Raw genomic sequence first — 8,836 nt, forward strand, 5'->3', positions numbered from 1 at the left:
CTATGTTTTCCAGGCTGGTCTTGAACCCCTGGCCTCAAGTGATATTTCTGCCTGGGCCTTCCAAAGTACTGGGGTTACAGGCATAAGCTGCTGTGCCTGGCCAATTATACTGTTTGAAATTGAATAATTGGCTTTATTTTCTAAGTTATGTGTGTGCGTGAACGATGCTCTAATAGCCTGCTAGGTAAATAGGGCAGTGTTAACTGGCAGTGAAAAGGTCAGTTCAATTTCTTAGCATATTTACTTTTTTAAAAGGGGGGTTTTCATATTCTTTAAAAAAGTATAAAATGAGAATCTTTTCTTAAGCACTGAAAACAATTTCATGTTTCATTCTTAGTGATACCTCTACCACTGTGGAATTTTGTTCATGATTGCTATTTTCCTCCTTTTTTTTTTTGAGACGGAGTCTCGCTGTGTCGCCCAGGCTGGAGGGCAGTGGCACGGTCTTGGCTCACTGCAAGCTCCGCCCCCCGGGTTCACGCCATTCTCCTGCCTCAGCCTCCCGAGTAGCTGGGGCTACAGGCGCCCGCCACCCCCTCCGGCTAATATTTTTGTATTTTTAGTAGAGACGGGGTTTCACCGTGTTAGCCAAGATGGTCTGGATCTCCTGACCTCGTGATCCGCCCGCCTCGGCCTCCCAAAGTGCTGGGATTACAGGCGTGAGCCACTGCGCCCGGCCCCCATGTAGGACTCTTTTTACTATGCTTAGTGAAAAGTGAAAAGTGGGAAGGGCCTGGTCCCAAGAGTGTGGTGGCTGTGCTAGGGCTCCTGGAAACTTCTTGCTCTGGTGGCTTCATTACATAATAACAAGATCCTGTGGCACAGAGCAGGCGCAAATTACTTCACATCTGGGCCTTGCTGTCCCATGTATTTTAACTGGAAAAGTTGCATTTGCTGTTTTCTAAGGTTTATTCAGGTTCTAAGATGTTAAGATGTTAATGTGATATTAACAATACTGTTGTTGACTGGGAGCTTCGTCGGTGTTCAGCACTGCTCTCTGATTGGATCTCTGTCACAACCCTGCCTCAAGACACTTATTACTAACCTGTTTTAAAGATGAGTTTACTGAGACTTGGAGAGGTGAGAGAACCAGTTGTAAAGCCCTGCAGCTAGTGACGGGTGAAGCTGGGATAGGAGCAGGCTTCTCACTCCAAAGTCAGGCTTTCCCGTCACATAAACTCATTATCTTCTGCTGGGATTTTTGTGTATCTGTTTCTGGTCCAAGAAAAACCATTGTGCTATGGGTGTGCTATGTATGCAGAGGAAATATAAGCCAGCTCCTCACTCATGGCTCAAAAAGGAGGAGGAAGTGTTCTACATTTAAAATAAAGTTTAATTTCATAGTGTTTGTAGGTGATGTGATTTCCTGCTGCAAAAAAGAAAGCTGACTTTTAATTAGTTTTTCTTGTCCCTTGTAGAACTAAAGGCTCATCCAATCCCATCTTTCGGTCTCTTTTATTAATGATAAAATAAATGCATATATTTGTTTAGAAATTTCACTTAATTACAGCAAACCGAAACCAGCTATTTTTAGCCAGGAATAATCTTGCCTGTGAGGAGACTATTATGCAAATGGAAGTGAGGACTAAAATAGCCATTAATGTCTTTAACACATTTAAACTTTTATCAGTTTCAATAGAGATGAGAGGGAAGTCACATTCAGCCCAATCTCCCCAGCATAGGAGGAGGTTGGGTTTCCCCAGAAGAGCACCCCTCTAGGCCCACATGCAGAGGAGGGTGCAGGAGTGCCTCTCTCCTGTGCACCCCTCCTGTGGGGTAGAGCTGCTTCTCCTGGCCACCCTCAGATGAGAGTATTCCAGTTTGGGGTGGGGCTTGGTTTCTGCGATTCATTCTGTCCCCATGAGCCCAGCACCAGAGGTCTAAAGTTTTCCCATCCTTTTTGTCCTTGCCTGACGCATTGTTTTTCCTTTCTGCTTCCCCCCATTTCAGCTCACTTAGCAAAACTTGTCCAGTGAGATAGTATTTTGCTAAAAACCTACTCAGTGTTTCCAAACACATAGAAGAGCACCTGTCAGGAAGTGCTGGCCCTCATGACCTCTTGAGTGTGGTTTAAGCCTTTGGATTAGGGAAGGGACCTACAGAAGGTGGCCTCATGATGGGCTATGGATTGATTTGGTCAAATTCTCTCCCTTTCTCCTCTCCTTTGCTCTTCTGACTTACTCTGCAAGGAGTTGGGGGTAATGGATTCTACCCAACTGATATCTATGAATTCATTTTATTAAATTGTGTCCTTAACTACATACATGGAAAGAGAACTGTCTGTATTTTGGTGATGTATAAAGTTTACTGTCTGTCCCCTGGGTCTGAATGATAGAAACGAATGTCCTTATCTGTATTTGCTTATTTGTTTTCTTATTTATATAAGGTGCCAGGTAGGTAACAGAAAAGAAACTATTTCTAACAAGTTATTTTCGTGTTTACTGTTTTAAACACTAAAGATATTGATTTTAAAAGTTTCAGTTGAACAGTGAGAAGAGCAAAAAGACCAGTAAGTCCTGTCACCTTATTTCTCTAGGGGCCAGCTTCAATGCACACATTTTTGCCTGGGGCATGTTCACGGCTTTGGGATGTTGTGTGTGTGTGTGTGTGTGTGTGTGTGTTATTTTTGTTGTTACTGCCCATGAGTATTGCAACCCCAGGAGCCCTAGGTTGTGGGGTTCAACTGAACCCCAGCTTTCATAAAGCTCGAGTGGAGAGGAAGTGCAGTCCATCTGAGAAGATGCAGAATCTTTCTGATCTGGATCAGTGCACGTTTCTTCCTGGTATCTGTGAACCTGAGAATGTAGCTTTTTTAGTTAGGGATCTCTTCTTCTATCCAAATTCAAGGAAAAGGAAGGCCAGAATATTTGCTTTTACTTTGGATTCAGGAAAACTCACTCAGTCATGATAGAAGCATTATGTTTTAAAATGTAGACTGAGAATTAGGATTCTGCATTAGAATTCTCCCAGGGGCCTGTTAAAAATGCATATTTTGAGAATTGCTGAATCACAGTTTTAAAGGTTTGGGGCTCAGAAGTCTGCATCTTGAAAAGGCATCTCAGGTGATTCTGCTACACACGGAATGAAGTTTAAAAACCACTCGTAGAGAGTAGTAAGTAAATGCTGCTGCTAAAAAGGGCAGAACATATCTGACATCGCTGGTCATGTTGATCTCTGCAGCAGGTACTTTATAAAATATATACTGGTGTTAAAGCTGTTATCTGAGCCTTGCCAGAGGCACAGGCTCTCCCTCCCAGTGTGGTCACGACATAGCTGCTCTAGGAAAAATGGGAACAACGTATGACATTAGGTGTTCCTTGCATTTGACTCAATCAAATGATTGGTATGTGCAAGAGTTTAACTAGAAAACATTTAGACTCTTTTGTGCTTTAGTCATTATGAGTTAGAGATTAGAATGTAGTTAAATTTGTAGGTTTAGGCAGTTTTTGCACAATGCATTAAAATGGTTAAAATGGGCTAAAACATCAGTATTTTCTCATGGGGGTTATATTGTGTAGCAACGGAATGTTACTTTTAATATTGAATGTAGCTAATTTTGCAACATATGTATTTACCTTTTTAAAAAATTTTAATTTTAATTTTTAGTTCTGGGGTACATGTGCAGGGTGTGCAGGTTTGTTAAATAGGTAAACGTGTGCCAAGGTGATTTGCTGCACCTATCAATCCATCACCTAGGTGTTAAGCCCAGCATGCATTAGCTATTTTTCCTAATGTTCTCTCTCTTTCTTTTTACAGGAAAAACTAACCCAAGAGTGTGTATTCAGAGAACAGTTCGAAGAAAACTGGTATAATACGTACTCATCAAACCTATATAAGCACGTGGACACTGGAAGGCGATACTATGTTGCATTAAATAAAGATGGGACTCCGAGAGAAGGGACTAGGACTAAACGGCACCAGAAATTCACACATTTTTTACCTAGACCAGTGGACCCCGACAAAGTACCTGAACTGTATAAGGATATTCTAAGCCAAAGTTGACAAAGACAATTTCTTCACTTGAGCCCTTAAAAAAGTAACCACTATAAAGGTTTCACGCGGTGGGTTCTTATTGATTAGCTGTGTCATCACATCAGCTCCACTGTTGCCAAACTTTGTCGCATGCATAATGTATGATGGAGGCTTGGATGGGAATATGCTGATTTTGTTCTACACTTAAAGGCTCCTCCTCCTGGAGGGCTGCCTAGGTCCACTTGCTGGATTTATCATGAGAGAAGAGGAGAGAGAGAGAGACTGAGCGCTAGGAGAGTGTGTGTGTGTGTGTGTGTGTGTGTGTGTGTGTGTGTAGCGGGAGATGCGGGCGGAGCAAGAGCAAAAGGACTGCGGCCTGATGCATGCTGGAAATAGACACGCTTTTACATTTCTGATCAGTTGTACTTCATCCTATATCAGCACAGCTGCCATACTTCGACTTATCAGGATTCTGGCTGGTGGCCTGCGCGAGGGTGCAGTCTTACTTAAAAGACTTTCAGTTCATTCTCACTGGTATCATCCCAGTGAACTTAAAGCAAAGACCTCTTAGTAAAAAATAAAAATAAATAAAAAATAAAAATAAAAAAAGTTAAATTTATTTATAGAAATTCCAAAGGCAACATTTTATTTATTTTATATATTTATTTATTATATAGAGTTTATTTTTAATGAAACATGTACAGGCCAGATAGGCATTTTGGAAGCTTTAGGCTCTGTAAGCATTAAATGGCAAAGTCTGCTATGAACCTGTGGTAAATTCATGCAAGTAGATATAAAAGTGCATGGATATGAGAAATTCTAATGACCCTAATGTACTAAAGGCGACAATCTCTTTTGTGCCCATATTATTGTAAACTTACGCACATCGCTCATGACACTGAGTATTCACTCTTCAGACTGCTTGTTTCATAGCTTATCCCAGAGGATTAAAGATAAACTGGGTCTCAAACTTTGATTCTGTGTCTGCAATATTTCCTCTCTCATAAGTGACTCCACTATTGTAACTTCATGGTTGGAAAATATGAGGGTTGGTATATGTCTTACTTGTTTAAATCTATCGCAGAATATACCAAAGCTAAATAATAACTATGCTTTTATTTTAGCCGATCTCCAGAATGACAGTATTAACATCAAACATTGTATTGATTTAGAATTCTCAAAAAAGGAAAAAAAAGGACGTAGCACAGACTATTTTTTTTAAAGACGTAAGAACCAGATTAACAGGATCATACTTGTAAACTTTTTTTGGTTCACTTGGCTATCAAATATGAAATTATAGAAGTATCATAGGGGTCGTTGTAACATCTTTTAGAGAAAATGGCTATCAGTGTGAACTGTCATAATTATGTGGTAATAGCACCCTTAGTAAAACTTGCAAAATGAAACTAATAAATCGTTATCAGTAATGACAATGAGGGGGAAAGTATTATACTTGTTGACTGTGTTTTGTTTTTTAAAATGGTCTCCACAAACGCTCAATTTTTTTAGAGGGGATGTTACTATATAGAATATCTTTTACAAGGCTTTTATAACATTTTATGCTGAAAAGCATAAGAATACGTATTTCTTTAGTAGCAATAATTTTGGAACTTGCCCTTGGGCAAGCGAGACTATTTCTTACTATATACTAAGGAGAAAAGAGCCAAATTCTTAAAGCAATATTTAAGAAAAAAGGAATTTATAACAAATTCTCATCTACATATGACACTTTCTAGCCAGTTGTGTTGAGAAGTGGAAAGTGACAGTTTAAACATGTGTTGGGATTTATGGAACTAATTTTAAAATTTACTATTCAAACTTTGTTTTGCTCTGATGCACATTCTCTATGAAAAATAAAAGTGTGTCACTGGTGAGTGACAGCTGTTATGAGCTAGAAGCGCATGACTTCTTGTTGTGACGATGTCTTGCCTTTCTGTGGTCCAAGTTGGAGTACATGGCAATGCCCTCCTGCTGATGTGCATTAAGGAAAATCTAAGTCTAATATTTGGAATTAAGAGATATTTTAGGGGGAGGGGACAGAAGCAATGTAAAATAGTTGATTTATGATAAAGCTCAGAATGTCCTCTTCATTTATTTTCTTGTTTTATTTTCCTTTCTAAACAGAAACTGCATTTAATTCCAAAAAGTAGTATTCTTATTTATTATTTAACCCTTTGCTGCTGCTAAAATGTGCACATATTCAGGCTTTAGTTTTTCCAAAAGGCATTTTTTTTTTTTTTTGGCTGAAAAATGTTAAACATTTGACCACAGGGAAGAATCAAGTTTCTAGGATGTCATAGGTATACTATGTAGCACTGAAAAAATTGATTTTAGGTGACAGCCAAAAGTAGTCTTAAAGTAGCATGAGACCTTAGATAATTGACCTAAAAGAAAGAAAATTGTGAAAAAGACTAAAATCTTTATGCATTCCTATAAAATGCTACTTTAAGGTCTACTTTTGGAATTAATTTTGTTTTGGTACTTTTTTTTTTTAAGACAAGCAAATTGTTATATGCTTTTGGCAATTGATACAATAAACTGTAATGGTCTGTAAATAAATAAATATTGACTCATGCGATTTATGTAAATAGTCGAACTGGGAGAGTGGATGGCTCAGGGTTTCGGCGTGGGCATTGTCTGTTGGGCGGTAGAGTGAGTCATCCCCAGCTCATGGGTTTGCATCCAGTTCTTGTCTTAAGAGACCCAAAGCCCGGTGAATGGCAGCCCTGAGCCACTGTGGAATGGGGGTTCTGGTTTCACAAACAGATGCTTAGATAGCCAAACCACTGTCTTGTTGGTGCCAACACTTGCACTGTGGTCAAAGATTTACTGAGCATGGGCTGAACAACCTTCCCATCTGTCATGCAAATGTCCCCAAGCAGTGGTGAAGGACATGCCAGGTCAGTTTTGGGGAACCTGCCCTGCCAGGTCCTGTTTTGTAGATAAACAAATGGCTGCCTTCTGGTGTTTCTATTCTATTTCATCTCATTAACACTACAACCTTGTGTTATTTACTTGATAATCTGTAATTGTATGTAAATACATACAGGATTATGTAATTTGTGTAAATACATAATTACAGAGTTTTGAAAACTGGTATTTTTTACTTGATGTCCATTTTGGAGCTGCTTCAGATTCTGTACCTACATGAGCCAATGGAATTTAAAAAGCATATTCTCCTTGCTCTTACAGCTGTGCTATGTGTTGAGGGGTTGAGGGTTATGGGGGATGGAGGGGAAGGAACAAACATATCCAGATGTGTTCTCTCTGTAAGTGTTCGATGAAGAAGCAAGTAATGTTCTGGGAGGAAGATTTATGAACTTGGAGCGAGGGAGGCTAAGTGTGTGTGCACATTTACGTGAACGGGTGAATGGACAAAGGCATATTGTTTGAGGTCAGATTCTGTTTGCTGCCATCACTTGACCTTGAAATGTGCCAAATTTAGATCCACCATTTGTGGTCACTTGCACGAAAAAGCAATGAAATGGTAGGGGTGGGGGAGTATGCCAGATGAATTAGAAATACTAGCCACCAAGGCCCTCTCAAGTGTACGTGTGTATACATGTGGCCTACGTGCTCTGTGATACCCACATGTATCCATAGACATTTCACATTTTAAAACTTATATTTTATTCTTAAAAGTGGAATGGGCAGGAATTATAACAATAAATTGTGTTTACTTCTTTAGGACACAGTCCAAAATTCAGGGCTTCAGGTTTGTAGGATGGACCCTGGCCACAGGATGTCTGGTCACAAATGTGTGAATAAATGGCCCAAAGTGTGATTTGTACCTTTTACTTGCAGCATGCTTCTATCATTGCCCTGAGGTCTTTAGAAAAAAATTTTTGAAGTACCCTTCATTAGAGAGGAACATGCAGAAATAAGAAATGGACACTTCTGTAATTTTCTTTTGGAAGAAATTGAAAATGAATATTCTTAATGTGTATTCTCCACCAGCTTAGTCACCAGGTTGCTAGACAGACATCTGGCTCTTAGGTCAGCCAGTTGTGAGGCCTCTTTGCTGTTTGGATTCATAGGAAAAGAAAATTCTTACATAAAATTCTCATTATTCTCCAACCATATTCCAGCTTATATATTGGAAAATATTTTTTAAATTTAATTTTAATTTAAAAATTTGGGCCAGGCACGGTGGCTCATGCCTGTAATCCCAGCACTTTGGGAGGCCGAGGTGGGTGGGTCACGAGGTCAGGAGATCGAGACCATCCTGGCTAGCATGGTGAAACCCCATCTCTACTAAAAATACAAAAAAAAATTAGCTGGGCATGGTGGCAGGTGCCTGTAGTCCCAGCTACTTGGGAGGCCGAGGCAGGAGAATGGCATGAACCTGGGAGATGGAGCTTGCAGTGAGCTGAGATCGCGCCACTGCACTCCAGCCTGGGTGACTGAGCAAGACTCCACCTCAAAAAAAAAAAAAAAAAAAAAAAAAAAAGCATAACTGGATATCTGAATAGCCTTTGGCAAGCTGTGCTCTTGCTATTTTTTTTTTCTGTCCCTTTCTGAAGGTCCTTCTAGCTATGCTGTTTTGGTTATGATTCCCATTAATATTAGTAGACTTAGGAAAATCTGGAATTAAAAGGAATTAAAAGAAAAGGTTGTGTATGAGAGCATTCAGAGCTGAACAACCAGTGCTGCCCTCCTCACACTGGGGAAAGGCCAGCATTATTGACAATGTTCATGGCCCAGCTTGGAGAAACTTATGTTTGGAAACACTCATGCAGGCTTTTTCCTTACCATTTTGTGGGATGTTGCAAAATATTCTCTAAGTTCCTCCTAGCTGTTGCCTTTAGCTCCTAGTGTATGCACAGGCACAGGGTTGCAGCCTGGTGAGATTTCTGTTTCTTAG

At 39.9% G+C, this 8,836-nt stretch overlaps 1 protein-coding gene across 1 annotated transcript in view; it reads left to right on the plus strand.

The window, feature by feature from the left end:
* The window catches only part of FGF9 (fibroblast growth factor 9), a 34,246-nt gene extending 26,207 nt beyond the window's left edge, over nucleotides 1-8,039 (plus strand). Inside the window, exon 3 of the mRNA XM_002824073.5 lies at nucleotides 3,757-8,039. Coding sequence (XP_002824119.1) covers nucleotides 3,757-4,002 — 246 coding nt within the window. The 3' untranslated portion in view covers nucleotides 4,003-8,039. The remainder of the gene's footprint in view (nucleotides 1-3,756) is intronic.
* The last annotated feature ends 797 nt before the right edge of the window (nucleotides 8,040-8,836 follow it).

The sequence above is a fragment of the Pongo abelii genome, chromosome 14, assembly GCF_028885655.2.
Source record: "Pongo abelii isolate AG06213 chromosome 14, NHGRI_mPonAbe1-v2.0_pri, whole genome shotgun sequence".
Lineage (NCBI taxonomy): Eukaryota > Metazoa > Chordata > Mammalia > Primates > Hominidae > Pongo > Pongo abelii.